Source organism: Molossus molossus, unplaced genomic scaffold (genome assembly GCF_014108415.1).
Source record: "Molossus molossus isolate mMolMol1 unplaced genomic scaffold, mMolMol1.p scaffold_m16_p_10, whole genome shotgun sequence".
Taxonomy (NCBI): domain Eukaryota; kingdom Metazoa; phylum Chordata; class Mammalia; order Chiroptera; family Molossidae; genus Molossus; species Molossus molossus.
Genome location: NW_023425345.1, coordinates 75,352,898 through 75,371,890, shown reverse-complemented (window position 1 = coordinate 75,371,890; position 18,993 = coordinate 75,352,898). Strand labels below are relative to the sequence as shown.

General features: G+C 53.0%; 3 protein-coding genes across 4 annotated transcripts; 2 read left to right on the top strand and 1 right to left on the bottom strand.

Annotated features, from left to right (window-relative positions):
• The first annotated feature begins 687 nt into the window (after window positions 1–687).
• Window positions 688–4,434, top strand: BLOC1S1 (biogenesis of lysosomal organelles complex 1 subunit 1). Its single transcript, XM_036252261.1, has 4 exons — window positions 688–795; window positions 1,518–1,590; window positions 3,808–3,940; window positions 4,223–4,434. The coding sequence occupies exons 1-4, from the start codon at window positions 735–737 to the stop codon at window positions 4,334–4,336; spliced, it is 381 nt and encodes a 126-aa protein (XP_036108154.1). The 5' UTR covers window positions 688–734; the 3' UTR covers window positions 4,337–4,434.
• Window positions 4,435–4,943: 509 nt separating this feature from the next.
• Window positions 4,944–9,591, top strand: RDH5 (retinol dehydrogenase 5). 2 transcript variants are annotated; one of them, XM_036252258.1, is made up of 5 exons: window positions 4,944–5,190; window positions 5,755–6,101; window positions 6,269–6,527; window positions 8,715–8,878; window positions 9,161–9,591. In XM_036252258.1, the coding sequence occupies exons 1-5, from the start codon at window positions 4,970–4,972 to the stop codon at window positions 9,382–9,384; spliced, it is 1,215 nt and encodes a 404-aa protein (XP_036108151.1). In that variant the 5' UTR covers window positions 4,944–4,969; the 3' UTR covers window positions 9,385–9,591. The 2 variants fall into 2 exon arrangements, with proteins under 2 accessions (XP_036108151.1, XP_036108152.1); XM_036252259.1 differs by having other exon boundaries at window positions 5,848–6,101; window positions 9,161–9,498.
• An 858-nt stretch (window positions 9,592–10,449) lies between these two features.
• On the bottom strand, window positions 10,450–14,241 carry CD63 (CD63 molecule). The gene is made up of 8 exons (XM_036252062.1): window positions 14,191–14,241; window positions 13,576–13,652; window positions 11,796–11,984; window positions 11,542–11,616; window positions 11,351–11,446; window positions 11,107–11,247; window positions 10,788–10,871; window positions 10,450–10,626 (listed from the first exon to the last, which is right to left on the bottom strand). The coding sequence occupies exons 2-8, from the start codon at window positions 13,639–13,641 to the stop codon at window positions 10,561–10,563; spliced, it is 717 nt and encodes a 238-aa protein (XP_036107955.1). The 5' UTR covers window positions 13,642–13,652; window positions 14,191–14,241; the 3' UTR covers window positions 10,450–10,560.
• Window positions 14,242–18,993: the final 4,752 nt, after the last annotated feature.

Genomic DNA, 18,993 nt, shown 5'->3' with positions numbered 1-18,993 from the left:
ATATACTTTTTACTGTGACAGCAGCATTTATTCTTCCGGTAAGATTGAAATGGGTTTGCATCGCCTGACCACAAAGGGACAGCGATGGAATTCCACGTTACTGCAGAGAGCCAGTCAAATTAGCAAAGCTCCCTAGGAGGCCACTTGAGGTGCCTTAAAAGCTGCTTCTCTACAATGATCACTTAGCGCTGAGGGACCGCAGCAGTGGTGAGAAGACAGAGGGCTGGAAAAGAAAGGAAAGTGGTCCCTCCTAAAGGGAAAAGAACCGGCCAGAGCCGCCAGGAAGGAAAGGCAAGAAAGGAAAAGAATTTCAATGAGTCTAGGGAGCCTCTCTACGGCAACAACCAAACCGTGATGGACAGCCTGGCAACATCAACCTCCCTGCCCCCGCACACACACACACACCCGGGAGCCAGAGAGCCAAAAGAAATGTTTAAAAATTGGCTCTACAATATAAGTGCTAAAGAAAGTGTCTTCCAACACTCACCAAAAAGTGAACCCCCAATAAAGACAAGAGCTCACTTGCCTCCAACCCTCTACTATTCTCTTTCTTCCCAGCCAAGATCTTCATTCACTACCTGTCAACCTAGGCTCAAAGAGGGGGGCGGTCCCCGCCTCACGTGACAGTGCGGTCACGTGACCCCGGCCTCTCCGGCGCGGAGGAGTGCGTTTCTGCTCCGGGTGTCGGAGGGGGCCGGGCGTGTCCAGCCCCCAGCCCCCACCCCGACGCGACCATGCTGTCCCGCCTGCTGAAGGAACACCAGGCTAAGCAGAATGAACGCAAGGAGCTGCAGGGTGAGCCGACATCGTGTCTTCCGTTTCCTCTCCTGCCGCGGCCTAGCTCAGCCCCGAGCCTGGACCTCGAGTAATGGCCCAGATCCAGGGAAGAGCGCGGGCTAGTGGGCATGGGCATCGGGAGCTGGGGGCTTTGGGGAAAGTCCGGCCCGGCGGCAACGGGCTCGAGTCCCTTTAGCAACACTCCTGGGCCCCTCAGTACGCTCCCTACGCGTGGGCTCCCTGGCCCCTTAGTCCCGCCCCTTGCTCATGGAACGCTGTGCCGATTGGTCCAGGCAGCCTCTCATCCTGAAAGTGGGAAGGGATGCTCCTTGAAGGGAGGAGGGTGCTGGGGACCCGACAAAGGTGGGATTCTTGGAGTCCAGAACCCACCGAAAAGTGTGTGGGGCGCTTGTTTCCTGAGCCTGGGCTTGGAGTCCTGGAGTTAGCGATCTGTGGGCCAAGAAAGTGGGGAGAGACTGCCTGGGAGGCAGGAGTCCTGGTCGTTGCCAACGACTCGTTAGGGCCCCTATGTGAGTCGCTTCCCCCCTCAGGGTACCAGCTTCCTCACCTCTAAAATGGAAGGTGTTTATGTTTGAAAAAGTCCTTTTCACCTCTGGCACTCTGAAATTAGTTGCAGTGTTCCCACAACTAGCAGAATAGTAATAAATTGGTAGGAAACCTTCATCACCACCCCTCAAAAACCAAGTCGCCACTCCAATACCTTTCCCCCCTCCCCCCAGAGAAGAGGAGGCGAGAGGCTATCACTGCAGCGACATGCCTGACGGAAGCTTTGGTGGATCACCTCAATGTGGGGTATGAACCTCTTCCCATCAACACCAGAAGCCCCCACCCCTGACCAAGTTTAGGCACAAGCCAGGTCTGGCTGGAAGACTGCTCTTGAAGATGAGATGTCCCACTCATTCCCTTACCTCCCCCCCAACCACCCACCCAGTTTAAGATTATGGAGAGAGGTTTGAGTCAGTTCTGACTCATAACATTGGGCAGGGAGGAACAGCTGCAAAGGTTTGAGAAGCAGCCAGATTTCCCCCTCCCCACAATAACTTCCCTGATGTTCACAACTTGGTGCCATCTGCCCACCTCCCTTCACCCCTCCTAGTCCAGCTGTCACTTTGGTGGGAGGGAGGGCACCTTCGTTTACCATAGTTTACTACCTTCTTCTTCGCCTTCCAGCCTCTGGCAGGCCTGGTGAGCAGCTGGCAGGAAAGAGATGGCACAGCTGGTGAGGGTGAGGGCAGAACCTGTGCCAGGAGCTACAGCAAAGCCAGGCTATCTCTGCCCTTCCTCTGGGTCTCCAGGGACCACCCTCTGCTCCAGTCCTAAATCAGAATGCCAATAACAACCAAAAACTTGAGAAGGAGCAAAGAATATTATCTTTTGACCTTGAGTGACCCAGGAGGATGCAGAGATGATTTGATAGGCTGTCTGTTGGAAGAAAGGAGGCAGTATGATGCCTTCCACCCCGGAGCAAGGAGAAAAGCTTAGTTGTGAATCCAGAGACTGAGTCACCCAAGTGATCCAGGCAGGGGCTGTTGTCTTCATTACTGGTTTCAGGGAAAGATAAGGCTGTGGTCAGGGCCTCTGATCTCCCTTCCTCCAGGCCACTCCCTTCACTCAGTATGAATATGTAAAGCAGGAGATCAGCAGGAAAAATGGCTTTCAGGAGTTCCCAGAGGAATCTTGAGATATTGGGAGCCCCCTATTCTTATTGTTTCAGCTCTTACACAACCCCCTACTGTGGCCCTACTGTCCCCAGAGAGAAGGGACAGGGTCTACCCCCTCTGTCGCCTCCCACATTGGTGCCTCCTGGGTCTGCTGTGAGGTTGGCCCAGGCTTCTCTCTCTCTTCTTCCTTTGCAAGGGGCCATCCCACTTCAGTTGAGAGGGCAGCTAAGCCAAAGCCAGATTAGAAAGGGTTTTGTGTTGCTGCCCACGGCTCCTCTCATTCCCTGGAAAGGAACACAAAGGCCCTGTCTATCTCAGCCCCTGTCAGGTGTCCTTCCCACTCTCTCCACCCTCCAACCCCGTGCCCCCTCCAGCCCCCACAGATTCCAGTGGGTGGGGGCACCGGATGTGGAGTCTCCCAGCTGACCTAGACCTTTGAGGTGGGGAGAGAAAGATTCACCAGCCAATAAGAAAGAACAGTCATTGCACAATGATTGCAGGAGGGTTATGGGGAATGAAGAACAGAGAATTGAGGATACCAACCTCATGGCAGTAATAGTAACTGTAGCCAGCATCTTGATTAAGGAGAAAAGAAAAACTATAGAGCCAAAGAAAGGGAGAAAGTGTGCATGTGTGTTCATTCATTTGTGTGGGTGAAAGGAGACGGGTTGGGAAAGAGACTGAGTGCCAAGAAGCAGTCCCTGAGAGATCTTCTCTTGACCCTGAGTTCCTGGGGAGGGGGTTGTTCTCTCATCCCACCCCAGATTCAGGGAGCGGCCCAAGTTCCCTTCCCAACTTTTTGCACAGATCCCTAGGCTTCCAATTGCTGCCAGATGTGTCCCTGCTGCTGAATTTTCCCAGCTTCCTCCACACCCCCTTTTTCTCCCCAGCTTCTTACTCAGGGATATCCCCCTACCAGGTTAGCCCTCTCTTCCCCCACCCAAATTCAGGAACTCCTTTGGGAGGTAGGAGATGGTATGTTTCTAGTCAGCTCCCAGCTAGGTTCTCCTGGGAATCCTGGGAATGAGAAGAAGGAACTGGGTTCATTTGCATGTATTAGTCTTGTTTGCATCATATCCCAGAATGGTCAAAGTCATGAGGTTGTCTCCAGCCTGACCCCTGGCTGGCTTCCCACTCTTTTTTTTTCCTTCTTTTTTTTTTGGTACGTGCCCCTAGCCACTAGGGCCTAGCAGGAACTGAACCCGGACTCTCTGGTCTGCCAGCCGATGCTCCAACCACTGAGCCAAACCAGCCAGGGCTGGCCTCCCACTCTTGCAGTAGGATATTAGTCCTGGAGACCACTCCCACCAGTTGCGTGAGTTGATCTCTTCCTTCCTCCAAACTCTAGTGTGGCCCAGGCCTATATGAACCAGAGAAAGCTGGACCATGAAGTGAAGACCCTACAGGTTCAGGCTGCTCAATTTGCCAAGCAGACAGGCCAATGGATTGGGATGGTGGAGAACTTCAACCAGGCACTCAAGGTGGGCCACACTCCTTACATCACCATTCCCATCCTGGGCCCCCACTGGCCACCACCAGTTGGGTCACCTCAGGCCTGCCTGGGGTTAAAGAATAATTAGGGATAGCTCCAGAAACCTGATCTATGGCCCTAGTGTCAGAGAGGCTAGAGAAAGAGGTAAATGTAGTTGGTGGGTCCAAGCAAAGACCTTTGTAGATGGATGGGTGGAAAGTGCCCCATCCATCCACTAGAGCCATATGCTACCCACCCTGATTTGAGGACTCCCATCCTCTCCCCTTCCCAGGAAATCGGGGATGTGGAGAACTGGGCTCGGAGCATTGAGCTGGACATGCGCACCATTGCCACCGCCCTGGAATATGTCTACAAAGGACAGCTGCAGTCTGCCCCGCCATCCTAGCCCCTCTTCCCTCCCCCTCTACCTCGCTCCTACCCCTCTACCTTCCCATGGGGCAAAAGGGAGGCTGACAGGCCACAAATAAAACACAAGCCTCCATTTCTCTGCAGTACATTTTAAGGAACTACTAGCTCAGCATTGGGGGGTGGGAGTGGAACGGCCAAAAATTGTTCTTCTAAGGCACAGGCACCTTTTGGATAGAGGGTGGAACTAGCTTCCTCTTATTATCCCAACTCTCTTTTCCTTCTCAGGCCTGGTGCTGGTGCCTGTTGGGTAAGCAGAGGTTGGGAGTTTCCCATACCTCCCCAGAGAAGGTCCCAGTGCGGGCCCTGCCCCAAGCAACCTAACTCAGGACTTCCATTTCCTGCAGAGGAGAAATAAGACAGGGAACAGACCTGGTCCCGGCTCTGGCGCGCTGCCTCTCCACGCGCTCCTGGCCTCTTCCAGCCTGGTGCTAAGCCGTGTCATGAGTCTGGACCAGGTGGGAGATTAACTCTAGGGCATGGGGGCACTTCAGGGGCTGGGAAGGAAGAGGAATGACAGGTCCATGGTCACCAACAGGGAGGGGCAGCTGTCATATTGATAGATCCCTCCTCCTGGGGGTCTTTGCATGCCTGGCCTGTGCCATACTTGCATATGAAATACAGTGAAGTCAACCAGCAGAATTCAGCTTTCCTGACTCCACCTCCCAGTCTTCCCCCACCCCACCCCATATGCTTAATACTCTGGCACCCAGTCCACCCACTGCAGACTTTGGCCTTAGCTGTAGCTTGTGTGGGAAGACTGGGAGCAAAGTCTCTCAAACAGAGCAAAGAAGAATTTTCTGTTGTAGTACCTGCTAAGTTTCCCCAGAGGAGGTAAGCAGGGTGCTGGGAGCTGGGGTGCTAGGGGAAGCCTTGTAAGATATTACGTGTATTAATAGCTCAAAGCTTTAAACTTTTAACGTGCTTCCTCACACATTCTCCCTTTTGATCCTCCACAACTCCCCGGTGAGCATGATGGGTGTTAGTCCCACTTGGCAGATGAGAAAACAGGTTCAGAGACGCTCAGCATCGCACAGCAAGTTTGGGGCCACCAGGACTGAAATGCAGGGCTCTTTGCCCCGTATGTGTTTCCTAAAACAAGGCCCAGCTTACATTTAGAGAGTTCAGATGTCTCTGGTTTAGCAAGAGAGAAGAGGTGATGGCAAACAAGATCCTTCTGCTCCTGCACTCGGGACCTGGCTCTTCTGGGTTTTCATTAAGCTACCCACAAATATAGGGTCTGCCAAGATCCTTGCTTTGCCTAGTGAGGCATAATTTGCATTTATCTGCCAAGCAGGTAGTTTCTCAAAATGCTCAGACCTAAGACTTCCAGCTAGGGTGGCTGTTAGGTGCCAGGGCTTGAGGGCCAGAGTAAACTACACAAGTTTTCCTGCCCAGCCTTGGCTGCCACCTGCACATCACTTGGCCTCCAACCATGTGGCTGCCTCTGTTGCTGGGAATCTTACTCTGGGCAGCTCTGTGGTTGCTCAGGGACCGGCAGAGCCTGCCCCCCAGCGATGCCTTCGTCTTCATCACCGGCTGTGACTCTGGCTTTGGGCGACTGCTGGCACTGAGGCTGGATCAGAGAGGCTTCCGAGTCCTGGCCAGCTGCCTGACTCCCTCAGGGGCAGAGGACCTACAGCGGGTAGCCTCCTCCCGCCTCCACACCACCCTACTGGATGTCACTGATCCCCAGAGTGTCCAGCGGGCAGCCAAATGGGTAGAAACATATGTTGGGGAAACGGGTGAGTATGGCTGGGGCCACTGGGAACATGGTGTAGGGTGTTCACTCGCAGGGGCTGTGGGAACCAGAGGGACTGTGAGGGGAAGGAGCAGTACTCAGGTCCTCCCAGGAAGGAGAGGGGCCATTGCAATGCCTCAACTACCCTCAGTGTGTCTCACCTCCCCACAGGGCTTTTTGGTCTGGTGAATAATGCTGGTGTGGCTGGTATCATTGGGCCCACACCGTGGCTGACTCGGGATGACTTCCATCGGGTGCTGAATGTAAACACACTGGGTCCCATCGAGGTCACTCTTGCCCTGCTACCTTTACTGCAGCAGGCCCGGGGCCGGGTGATCAACATCACCAGCGTCCTGGGTCGCCTGGCAGCCATTGGTGGGGGCTACTGTGTCTCCAAGTTTGGCCTGGAAGCCTTCTCGGACAGCTTAAGGTGAGGGGGCAGGTCCCTGGGTTCCCAGCCCACTCACAAAAGAGTTTGTGTCTGCCCTGCAGAGATGATTAAAACATGTAATGGAAATGGAATACTTCAGAGGAGGTAGTTTAGGGCTTGACTTCATGGATTCAAATCCCAGCTTCTCATTCAAGCTTTGTGACCTTAATAGGTTAGTTCTCTTTACTCCAGTTTATTCCTCATCTGTTAAATCAGGACGAGAAGACTGCCCTCTTGGGTGTTGTGAGTGAAATGAGGTATGTGTAAAGCCCCAAAAATACCTGGCACATAGAAAATGCCCCAAGCCCTGGCCAGTTTGGCTTAGCGGTTAGAGCATTGGCTCGCAGACCAGAGAGTCCCAGGTTTGGTTCCCACTAAGGGCACATGCCTCGGATGCGGTTTGTCTCCAGCCCCGGTTGGGATCGTGTGAGTGGCAACCAATCGATGTGTCCCTCTCACATCAATGTTTCTCTCTCTTTCTCCCTCTCTCCCTCCTGCTCTATCTGAAAATTAATGCAAAAAATGTCCTCAGGTGAGGATTTAAAAAAAGAAAATGCCCCAAAAAAGCCTGCTATCATTATTATTAGTGTTATTAATAACTATTATGAGGAGCTGGTACCTTTACATAATATTCTCATTAATTCTCCTGGCAACCCCATCAGGGTAGGTATTAACACCCTTAGAGACATAACTTACCCAAGACCATTGGAACTGTCTGCTCGCCTACCAAGCCTGGTCATTCTATTCTCCTGCCCCTCATCTTTATTTTATTTTTCTTTATTGATTTTAGAAAGGGAGAGGAATGGAGAGGGAGAGACAAGTAGGGAGAGAGAGGGGGGTAGAAACATCGATTGGCCGCCTCCTGCATGCCCCCCACTGGGGATCAGGCTCACAAGCTGGGCATGTGCCCTGACTGGGAATCGAACCAGCAACCTCAACCACTGAGCCCCACCAGCCGGGCTCTTGCCCCTCATCTTCAAACAGTAATGTTCAAAGTCCCATGAGAGCACAGTGGAGACTTGACAAGGACAACATGGGAGCAGGACGTGAATATATTTTTTTTTAAAGATTTATTATTGATATTTTTTAGAGAAAGAGGAAGGGAGAGGGAGAGAGAGAAACATCCATGTGAACAAAACATCAATCAGCTGCCTCCTGCATGCTCCCTACCCCCTACCAGGGATCGAGTCCAAAACCCAGGCATGTGCCCTGACCGGAATCAGCCAGCAACCTTTCAGTGCACAAAACAACCCCAACCAACTGAGCCACACTGGCCAGGGCTAGGGCTTGAATTTTGAGCAGAAGTACAAGTCCCCAAAGCCAAGCCCACCCTCTGAAGGAAGCCTGCCTTTGTCACCATCACTCAGCGAGTAATTTCAATATTGACTTTTGTCCCTATCCTTTTGTCTCTCAATTTTCCAATTGACATCATGAAACACATACTTTATACTTGGATTTCTGCATCTGGGCCAAGTGGTTGGATGTATCCCCACTTTCCTCCCAGCAAATACCAGTCTGTACCTTCATATCCAGCACTCAGGACTCAACCCTGTGTTTTGGGAGCTAGGGAATAGGGTTCTAGGTCTGGAAGTTGCAAACTGGTTCTCAGGCCAGATCTGGCCAGCTGTTTATAAGACAATAATGGTTTTTACTTTTTGTTATTGTTGTTAATCTTCACCCAAGTATATTTTTTCCATTGATTTTTAGAGAGAGTGGAAGGGAAAGGTGGGGGAGAGAGAGAGAACCATGGATTTGAGAGACATGAATTGGATGCCTCCTGCACGTGCCCCAACCAGAGCTGGAAACTGAACCTGCCAACCCAGGTACTTGCTATCGACCAGAAATCAAACCCTAGACCCTTTGGTGCATGGGCTGGTGCTCTAATCACCAACCAGTGTGATTTTTACACTTTTAAATGGTTAACTTTTGGTCCTGCAGTACCAAAAATATTTACTATCTAGACCCAGACCCCTGCTCTAGGTCGTAGAAGAGAATATAAAGGAAGACAAACCTCCTTTCCTCTGTCCCCCTTTGCCTCTCATCTCAGGGTGACAGCGTATCCCTTATTGTCAGGACCCCTTGTCCCTGGTCTGATCATTTTCCCACCTTAGCCTCCCACCCATGTCCCTGAACATCCTCTGTCTATAAGGGCAAGAACCCAGAAACCTCCCTCTGCCCCCACTCCAGGCGGGACATGGCTCCTTTCGGAGTACAAGTCTCCATCGTGGAGCCTGGCTTCTTCCGAACCCCTGTGACAAATCTGGAGAGTTTGGAGAATGCCCTGCAGGCCTGCTGGGCACGGCTGCCTCCAGCCACACAAGCACACTATGGAGATGCCTTCCTTACTAAGTGTGAGTAGCTGGGCCCACATAAGAGGAAATGAGAGTGCCAGAAATGTCAGTCCTGCACCAGCCTGCTGGGAGGAAGTAGGCAGGGCAGTCAGGAAGTGGGTGAGGGTGAATGGGATGCTATAGAACACCCAGGCCATGTGGAGCCTGCCCATTCCCCAAAAGGAATGGGACTAAGGATTCCTCTCATCTCTGCTGGGCAACAAGCCCCAGGACCCAGAAGAGGGCCTGAGATGGGCTAGAGGGGGACAAGGGCACTGATTACAACCACCCACTGGGCTACAGACCTGAAAGTGCAGCAGCGTGGCATGAACCTGATCTGTGACTCAGACCTAACCAAGGTGAGCAGGTGCCTGGAGCATGCCCTGACTGCTCGTCACCCCAGAACCCGCTACAGCCCAGGCTGGGATGCCAAGCTGCTCTGGCTGCCAGCCTCCTACCTGCCAGCCAGCCTGGTGGATGCTGTTCTCACCTGGGTCCTTCCCAAGCCTGCCCAGGCAGTCTGCTGAATCCAGCCTTCCAGCAAGAGGTTGTTCTTCAAGTACAAGAACTTTATTTCTGTCCCCACCCCTGGTACTGTCTGGTGCCTGGCACAAAATAGGCACACAATAAATGTGTTTAGAAAAAAAAAAAAGTAGGTGTGCAGAAATGAAGGTGCTCCGTTTTTGTTGTTACTAATCCTCATCCAAAGATTGTGAAAGAGACACATCATTCGACCCTGTGGGGGATTGAACCTGCAACCCAGGTATGTGCCCTTGATTGTGAGTTGACTGGGAATACGAACCCGTGACCCTTCGGTCTGCGCGCTGGTGCTCTAACTGCTGGAGCAAAACTGGCCAGAGTGAGGGTTCTCCATATAAATGCTAACTACCCTTCACTTACATTACCCAGGGTCTCTAGCCTGTTCAGTGGCTGCAACACAACTAGCACCACTGGAGTTCTTAAAGGGAGCTGTCTTGCGTCTCTATGTAGTCTTTAACGCTGCACCTAAATGGCCACCAGGGGGCACCACTGGACGTTTCCTTTATTTTCTGTATGAAGTAATAATTCATTGTTTGGAGTGGGAATGGCCCTTATATTATTTCTCTTGGGGGGCAAGGGAAGGTGGTAAGGAGGGGTCAGGGCCAGTCTGGGTGGTTTCCATGGAAAAAAAGGTAGTACCCACTTAAATTCTCTTATCTAAGTCAGGATGGATGACACTGGCCACACAAATGTCAGAGCAACTTATCACCACCCTGAAAGGAGCCAAGCCCCTGGGTTGGGGAGTTGCTGGGCCCTAAGTAGGGCAGAAGGCCTAGGAGATGTCCATGATAGACGTGGGCTGGCCTGTCCTAGGGAGGACCTTTGTGGGGAATCCTTTTGATTGATGAAGTTTGCAGCACTGAGCCTGGCCGCACACAACTAGGAGATGAGAGCAGTGGGCCACAGCCTCCTCCCAAACCCCACTTCCATAGCCAGCCCACCAATACCTTTCCAACACCCCCCAAAGTAGGCCTTTCTTTCCTGGAGGTGCAAATAGAAGAAGGGGTCCCAGAGTACAGGAATATTGATGACAGAAAAGGGATAAAGTATCATTCAAGACGGACTGTCTTTTCGGTCTGAAAAAATAATCCGTTTAATTGAAAAATGTGGAGTATACTACCCCCCACCCTCTCCTCAATGAGGGGCTAAAGAGACCAGATTCCCTACATCACTTCATAGCCACTTTGGATACTCTTCACAAGGCAGCAGGCAAAGATAATTCCCAGGACCTAGAAGGGGGTGGGGGGTGAGATGAGATGAGTCAGACAGGCAAGGTACACCCAACCACCCAAGAGACCCTAACCATACCCAGGGCTTTTCTCCTCAGAACCCTCCTGTCCACTGCCTTTACTCCCAGATGCCCTGAATGAGCCCTAAGCATGCCTCTCACCTCCACAAAGGCAATGCCCAGGGCTGCTGCGGCCACCACCAGCACGTTGCTCCTCAGCCAGACTCCAATCTTCTCTACACAGCCCTGAAGGGCAGCAGACAAACAGGGCAAGAACACCATCAGAAACTCCCCACCCACCTCCCCATGTCCATCTGCCTGCCGCCCTCTGTGCCTTTCACCTCACCCCTAGCATTCCCGGATCCCCTCCCCATTCCTGATCCCCAACTTCTCAGAGCCCCAACCCTCTCCACCTCCATCCCTGGTTCCTCTCACCTCTTGAAACATTTCCCAAGTCCCCCCATCTCAGCCTCCTCCCTACCTCCGTATGGATTTCCTTCACATTGAAATTAATCCCACAGCCCTGAGTGACATTAACACAGCAGGAGTCAGGGACACGGCCCTTGGGCTCAATAGACATGGTCTCCCAATCCGTGTAGTTAGCCGCCCCGCAGCACCTGAACTGAAGGAGAAGAGAGAGATGGGGGAGGTTAAGTGAACCTCCATCTTTAATATGGAGATGAGAATCTTCCTCCACTACCCCTGCTCCCAGCAACCCCACTCACATTTTTCTGCATCTTGTCCAGGATAAAAGCTGTCTGGTTCTGTTTGGGATAATTCTTCATCTGCTGCCGGAAGTCCTTATTAAATTCTGACATCACCTGGGAGTAGGGAAGTTGAGGTCAGAATTCAGGGTCCCTGGATCCCAGAGCAGCCAGGCCTCTGAGGCAAGGTCCTGCCCTTATTCCTTGCTTACCTTGTCTCTAAACACATACGCAGCAATGGCTGCAGCCACCTCCACCAGCACGATGAGAGACAGGAAAATGACAAACTGCAGACACAAAGAACAGGAGTCAGGTTTGGAGTCTCGGTGAGAGGGGCCTACTGTGGCCCAGCCAGTCTCTGGAACACTCACAAAGGTTTTCCTCACCTACCCACCTCCTGAGGCCCCTCCACAGAAGTTACCTTCCAGAAGTCCCACGAACCACAATGGCCTCACAGTCCACTCACCGTGATCATAAGACAGTAGTTCTCCTTGCAGGCCCCACAGCAGCCCACAATGGCCACCAGGAAGAGGAAGGCACCTACTGCAATGATGACCACAGGCAACATGGAGCCAGGAGTGGCCCCCTGGCTGATAGTCTGACTCAGGACATAGTGGGCTCCTACACCCACAGCGATCAGTCCTACTGCACAGGCCTGCGAAGAGAACAGGTAAGGGTTAGGCAAGACCCACAACCCGTTGTGGAGGGCAGTGGGTGCACCCAGGAGACAAATTTAACACCATCCTGAAGAGACAGATTCTCACCATCCTGAAGAGACCCATCCTTGTGAGCTTGTGAGCAAGGATGGGTCATCTTCCTCCCCCACAAACTTGAATGTGGGGAAGGAGGATGACCCATCCTTGCCCACAGTTTAATCAAATGCAAAAAGAGAAGTTCCCAGAAAGCCTTGACCTCAGGGCACATATTCCTAACCAAGAGCAGTGCTTCCTCCCTGGCCAGTGTAACTCAGTTGGTTGGACATCATCCTGTTCACCAGGAGGTTGACCGTTTGATTCCCAGTCGGGACACATGCCAGGGTTGTGGGCGCAATCCCTGGTGGAAGTGTGCAGGAGGCAACTCTCATATCCACTCTCTCTCTCTCTCTCCCTCTCCCTTCCTCTCTCTAGAAAATCAATTTTTTAAACATTAAAAAAAAAAAAAAAAAAACCTAGTGCTGCCCTGGCCGGTTTGGCTCAGCGGCTGGAGCATAGGCCTGCGGACCAGAGAGTCCTGAGTTCAGTTCCTGCTAGGGGCACATACCAAAAAAAAAGAACGAAAGAAAGAAACTAGTGCTGCCTTGTCAGTGTGGCTCAGTGGATTGAGCATCCTCCAGTGGATTGAGAGGTCCTAGTTCGATTCCAGGTCAGGGCACATGCCCAGGTTGCAGGCTGGATCCCTAGTGGGGGGCGTGCAGGAGGCAGCTGATCAGCTGATTGATGTTTCTCTCATCAATGTTTCTATCTCTCATTTCCTCTCTTAAATAAATAAATATGTGGTGTGTTTTTTTTTTAAGTAGTGCTTCCTAGGGGCCTCTTGGGCTCCTAGAACTGCCCTCTCACTACCCTCCATGCCCAACTCTTCCCCATCAGCTGTGAATAGGGTTCCTTGGGCTAGCTAGGCCAGAGAGGAGAAGGGGTAAAGACTGGTGTGCCTCATGCCTTAGCCCAGTACTCAGTTGCTGAGAGCGTCCTCTTATACACCATGGTTGCCAGTGATCCCTGGTCAGGGCTCATACAAGAATCTAATAAATGTATAAATAAGTGGAACAACAAATAGATATTTCTCTCTGTCCCTCCCCACCCCCCTCAAATCAATAAATAAAATTTTTAAGAGTGGTGTGCCCCTCCCTGGACAAGCAGTGGCCTCTCAAGTTGGGAGCCCAGGGCAGGAACAAATTGAGGTGAGCAGAGCCCCTCCCCACCCATGGCATGGCGATAGCATCAGCCGTTGGCTGGTTGCCCCACTACCCCTATCACAAGTGGTTGGGTCACCAGACAGGAAGGGCCAGGAGGGGTTAGGGTGAGGGAGCTACGCATCCAAGCTGACCATTCTCATCCAAACCAGCCTCAGAGGTCCCTGCAGGCTGCTGGAGGAGGTGGTCGAGCTGTCTCCGGCTGTTCCCCGGGCTTTCCTTCCACATCTGGTTTCCAGCTGCCTTCATTCTTGGTTCCTCAGCCCTCACACTCCGAAGCCAGGTCTCCCCGCACCCTGCCAGCGCGCCCCCTTCATCTCCCCACCCCACTTACGCAAAAGGCCAGCAGAAAAACGTAGTGCAAGATCTTGACACATTTCATTCCTCCTTCCACCGCCATGGCTGCCGGACCTGGGACAGAGGGGCGGGCAGGGGGATTAGAACCGGCCGAGGGGGCCCTCGGTTTCGGGCTCCCTGCCGGCCCTCGCAGCCTTCCTTGCACGGCCCCATTCCCGGCCCCGCCCACCCGGAAACCCGCGGACAGATCCACGTCTCCCAGGCCCCTCTTCTCCCTGCCCGAGAGGGGTGGGGGCGACGGCCGCGCAGCCGGGACTGAGCCGAGGGCGCGGACAGGGAGGGAGCCCGCCGCCCACCTTCCGCCGCCTGCCCCAGGCTTTCAGCACCCCCTCCCCACCAGACCGCTCCGAACACGGTCCCCACCCAAACCCGACCGCCGGTCACTTTCCCTGCGCTCTGACCACCCCAAAAACTAGGTGCGGCCGCACCCCCACCGCACCCCGCTCCGCCCGGGCCTCTGGAACTTTTCAAAGTTGCCAGAGCCTCGGAGCGGCCGGGAGCGCGGCGGGTCTTCGGAGACCGGGGCGAACCTGGAGCAGGGGGCGGCCGCCGAGCCCCCCGCCCCCGCAGCGGCCCGGGCCCTGCGCCCCACCTGGTCCTGGAGGCTCGCGCTCCTCTCCCGCCGCCGCTCCAGGGCTCTCTAGCTGCGCCCCCCACGCCACGCCGCCCCGCCCGCCGCGCGGCCCCGCCCCGCCTCCCGCCCAGCCCCCTCCCCCGCCGCGGCCGCCCGCCTCCCTCATGTGACGCGGGAACAGCTGCGGCCTGAGTCACCCGGCCACCGGGGGAGGGCCAAGCCCCACGCTGGGGCAGGGCCACGTGGACCCGACCTGGAAGACGATGCCCACCCCTAGCCGAGGGCGGGCTCCGGGAGCAGGACCTCGGGGCGCCTAGGGCTCTTCTGGCGCCCCCAGCGCCGTGCCAACGGGGGTAGGAGAGCGCGACGGGGCGCCGCTGGCTCAGGGGAGCAGACGTGTGAGCGCCAGGGCACCGGTGAGCGCCCTGGCCAGGCAGCGGAGCCGAGGCAAGGCGACGGGATGGTCGGCCAGAGGCCTCCTTGTCCTCCACCCAGAGCCCACCCCCTTCCAAGGAAGGGCTTCACGTCTGTCCAAGCCCCACTCCACCCCAACTCAGAGTGCGGGGGCTCCCTGGGATCGGCTGGGGCCAGAATAAACACTTCCAGAAGGTCCGAGCCTCACGTCCTGGGAGTCCCCCAACATTCTAGAGCCAGTGTGCCTGTTCTCCTCCGTCAGTCCCTCCTAGGGCTCCCGTTTTCCAGGGCTTCTGAGTAGTGGGCTGAGAAGGGGAGGAAACCCTTCTCCGGGCCATCCCGCACAGCCCAGTCTGATTCTTCAGAGTCGATCCCTCCCTCTGGGAAAGGACTGGCAAGGTCTGTGTTCCCAGCACTCCTGATGATCCTGTCGTGGTAGAGGTGTGGGGGTGGACACTAAGGCGGGCATGGCATATCCCGTAGATTTCCCCATCCCATCCTAGCAGACAGCCCTCTCATCCTACAGGGCAAAGCCAGGTGAGGGCTAGAAGGAGAAGAGGCAGGCCCAAGCTGCCTCCCTCCCATCTATGCCATGGGGTCCCCAGAAGAATTGTGTGAACAGGCCAAGGACAGAACCAGCCGATACATTGCCATTTCCTCAGCCTGGGCCCCTCCCCTCAGGTTCCTAGGGTTCTGCCTCAAGAACCACTTTCTGAGTCTTAGTGTGTGTACACAGAAAGGAAGGAAACTAAGAACAAAGGGACGGAGATCTGGGCTGAGCTGGGCACCAGTCTCCAGGATCACAACCTTCCATTCCGGACCTTTCTCCCCAGTTACCACAGCAGGCAGGCTGTGGAGGAGGTTTGAAGAAAGGAGTATTCAAGGGTTGGTTTTTCTTATTGTGCTGCCTTTAGATGCTAAGCATGTGCTAGGCATAGGGGTGGGAGGACAGCGAGGTGAGGAAGACAGTAGCCCTGCCCTCTACCCGCAGGCAGAGCCCAGCCCACACTGTCAACAGAGGCAGAAAACTCTGGTGGCAGCTGGGTGAACTCAGAAGGAGGGACAACTGATGCCTCAGCCCAGGGAGGAAAAAGAAAAAGAGTATTTCACAGAGGTGGGTGGTGCTCTCCAAAGTGACTTTAGAGAAGGAGCAAGCTCTCAGCTCCAGGGACAAGGACAGGGCCAAGTGTAAAAAAAAAAAAAAAAAAAGAGTTAGTTTATAACTCAGTGGCACATTAGGATTGGGTGGCTCAAAGGCCTCAAGAAGGATGGAGAGGAGGGGGCCCTGGCCAGTTGATCGGTGGTTAGAGCATTTCTGGCCTTCAGACCAGACCAAAGGATCAAGGGTTCAGTTCCTGGTCAAGGGCATGTACCTGGGTTGCAGGGTTGATCCTGGCCCTGGTCGGAGTCATGCAGGAGGCAACCAGTCAATATGTCTCTCTCACATCAATGTTTCTCTCCCCTTCCCTCCCTTCCACACTGTCTAAAAATCAATGGAAAAATATTGTCAGATGAAGATTAACAAAAAGAAAAGTACAAATTGTTACAGAATAGTCATGGGGATGTAAATAGAGCATAGGAAATATAATGAACAAGATTCTAATAACTACTTATAGTGCCAGATGGGTATGAGATTTATCAGGATGATTACTTAATAAGTTATATAATATTTAATCACTGAAACTACTATAATGTATGTCAATTGTATTTGAAATTTTTTTTTTAATTTTTAATGATTTCTTTTTAAAGATGGACAGGAGGGAAGGTGGTCTGGAATCAAGATTAAGAAACGTTAGTCTGGCCCATGTGGCTCAGTGGTTGAGTGTCGCCAAGAGGTCACCGGTTTGATTCCCTGTCAGAGCACATACCTAGGTTGTGGGCCAAATCCCCAGTGGGGGGCATGCAGGAGGTGGCCAATCGATGTTCTCTCTCATTGATGTTTCCATCTCTCTTTCCCTCTCCCCTCCTCTCTCTCTAAAAGTCAATAAAAAAGAAAAATAATTTTTTAAAGAAATTTTAGACATAACAACCAAATATAATGCTTAGTCTTTGATTGAATCTTTGAACAAACTGAAAGATATTTTGGGAACAACTGGAAGAATTATGAATATGAACTGAGAATTAGACATGAGAAAATATATTTGTTAGCTGTGATGATAGTATGATTATGTAGGAAAATTATTTTTTTAAAGATGCATACTAAAATATTCAAGGGAGAAACATCATATCTTCAATTTGCTTTGGGATACTTCACAAAACACGAGGTGAAGCATGAAGAAAACCATCTCGGTGACAAGACTATTGAGAACATAGCCGGCTATGCTGGGTATGTTCTAAAGGCAACGGGGAGTGGTGGGGAGTTACCTGGAGAGGGAACTACCTTGGCATTGGTCCTACACTGAAATGAGGAGGAATGGATGTGAGGTGTTCTGGAAGACAGCTGGGACATCACTGCCACCCATGGTCCCATCGAAAGTTGATGAAGGCTGGAACCACAGAGAGGAGGGAAGCCCGAGGGGGCATTTTAGAGGCAAATTAAAGGACTGGGTGACTGCATACCTACGGGAGGGGGAGAGGACGTAGGAAGAGTCCCAGATTGCTCAGAGAGGTACCCTTTTCCCTCCCCACACAGGAGAGCCAGACTGCCCTCCAGCTCTGCCATCCCTCCACACCAGGCCAGCAGCAGGGCATGGTGGCTACAGGTGTCCCAAGTGAAGGTGGTACCATCTGAGAGCACATCAGCATCGACCAGAGCCAGTGCAATGCAAAGCAGCTTGTGGTCAGTGCCCCAGGCCTCCTGAAGCCCACGTCCATACAAGGAGCCCAGACAGCTTCTCCTCTGCACTCAGCAGGGCCATGGGCCCCCTGCCTAGACCCCACTAGGAGAAGGCCTGCTCAGAAATGAGACTCAGTTGTTCCCAAAGAATCTTTCACAGGTGCTCTAATAAGATAGGCTTGTGAATTCAGAACTGCCACCTGCAGAGACTGAGTGGGGGTAGGTGGCATGGGAAAGGAAAGGAGAAAAGAGACGGACTGAGGAGAGTTGGGAGAGGGATGAAGAGACCGCGGAGAGAATAGAGGAGGGTGAAAGACACGGAGAAGTTGGGGGATATGAGAGGGGAACATAGACATAAGGGACAAGGGTAAGGAGAAGGAAGAGAAGGAGACCAGAATGGGACAAAAAAGGAAGCGAAGGCTGCATCTGCATGAAGGCCATCTCACTGGGAGGAGGGTAGGAAGGATGGTGGCTGAATTAGGGGCCTGAGATTTAAATCTGCAGTACCCAGTTTTGTATATGAGGAAGCATGGGTGCTTGATGGCAGCCACAGACTGCAGGGTCAGATAAAAAACTTATGGCTCTGCAAGTCCTGCTGGTAGAAAGGTCCATGGACCACCCAGCATAGCCCCCAGAGAGTCAGTGATCGACCTCAATGAGCACCAGGGCTGAGAGCAGCCCAGAGAGGAAGATACCCCACACAAGCTCTCTGGGGACGGCACCACTGAGGTACTGCTTGGTGGAGTCACTGTGGTGGCCAGCTCTGACATCCTCCAGCTGTCTGGGCAAGACTAGGTCACTAACTCCACCATGGTACCCAGGAGAACATCATCATTGCCAAAGTCACCTTACATTCTTGCTTCAAGAAAAGTTAAGCTTGGAAAAATTAAGCCACAATCAGAAGGAAAGAACCAGGGTCTTGACACACAAACTCCAGTGCTGAGTGCACCACGCACACCACAAGCAAGAAGCGCTGTGAGGTCAGCGCCCTGGTGTGAAATAGGTTCTGCCCTCACGCGTGCAGCTGGGGTGACTTTGCTAAACCTTCCTGAGCCTCAGTCAGGCAGAAGAAAAGCTACTCCTCTCATTTCACAGGAGGATCACAGAAGAAATGAAGGGATCAGTTTTGTTACCTTAAGAATAATAAAAGCTGCCCTGGCTGTTAGAGCATCATCCTACAGACTGAAGGGTCTCAGGTTCGGTTCCCAGCCAAGGGCATGTACCTAGGTTGCAGGTTTGATCCCTGGCCCTCGTCAGGGCACGTTCAGGAGGCAACCAATCAATGTGTCTCTTTCACATGGATGTTTCTCTCTCTCTCTCTGACTCCCTCCCTTCCATTCCACCTAAAAATCCATGGGAAAATATCCTCTGGTGAGAATTAACGAGAGAGAGAGAGAGAGAGAGAGAGAGAGAGAGAGAGAGAGGAAGAAGGAGGAGGAGGAGGAGGAAAGAGGAGGAGGAGGAAGGAGAAGGAGAAGAAGAGAGAGAGAGAGAGGAGGGGGAGGAGGAGGAGGGGAGGAGGAGGAGGGGGAGGAGGAGGAGGAGGAGGAAGAGGAGGGAGGAGGAGGAGGAGGAGGAGAAAGGCTTTATCATGCCCTGTTTTTAGACTCATGAGAATTAAAATGATTTTG

Bases quoted from the DNA above. Each gene is read 5' to 3' on its own strand.
- BLOC1S1 (XM_036252261.1), top strand. From the start codon at position 735: ATGCTGTCCCGCCTGCTGAAGGAACACCAGGCTAAGCAGAATGAACGC. The intron at 1,591-3,807 runs GTATGAACCTCT...TCCAAACTCTAG, and splicing joins GTGGATCACCTCAATGTGGG to TGTGGCCCAGGCCTATATGA. The intron at 3,941-4,222 runs GTGGGCCACACT...TCCCCTTCCCAG, and splicing joins ACTTCAACCAGGCACTCAAG to GAAATCGGGGATGTGGAGAA.
- RDH5 (XM_036252258.1), top strand. From the start codon at position 4,970: ATGAAATACAGTGAAGTCAACCAGCAGAATTCAGCTTTCCTGACTCCA. The intron at 6,528-8,714 runs GTGAGGGGGCAG...CCCCCACTCCAG, and splicing joins GCCTTCTCGGACAGCTTAAG to GCGGGACATGGCTCCTTTCG. The intron at 8,879-9,160 runs GTGAGTAGCTGG...ACTGGGCTACAG, and splicing joins AGATGCCTTCCTTACTAAGT to ACCTGAAAGTGCAGCAGCGT.
- CD63 (XM_036252062.1), bottom strand. From the start codon at position 13,641: ATGGCGGTGGAAGGAGGAATGAAATGTGTCAAGATCTTGCACTACGTT. The intron at 10,872-11,106 runs GTAGGGAGGAGG...GCTGCCCTTCAG, and splicing joins TGAAGGAAATCCATACGGAG to GGCTGTGTAGAGAAGATTGG. The intron at 10,627-10,787 runs GTGAGAGGCATG...ACCCCCTTCTAG, and splicing joins TGGGCATTGCCTTTGTGGAG to GTCCTGGGAATTATCTTTGC.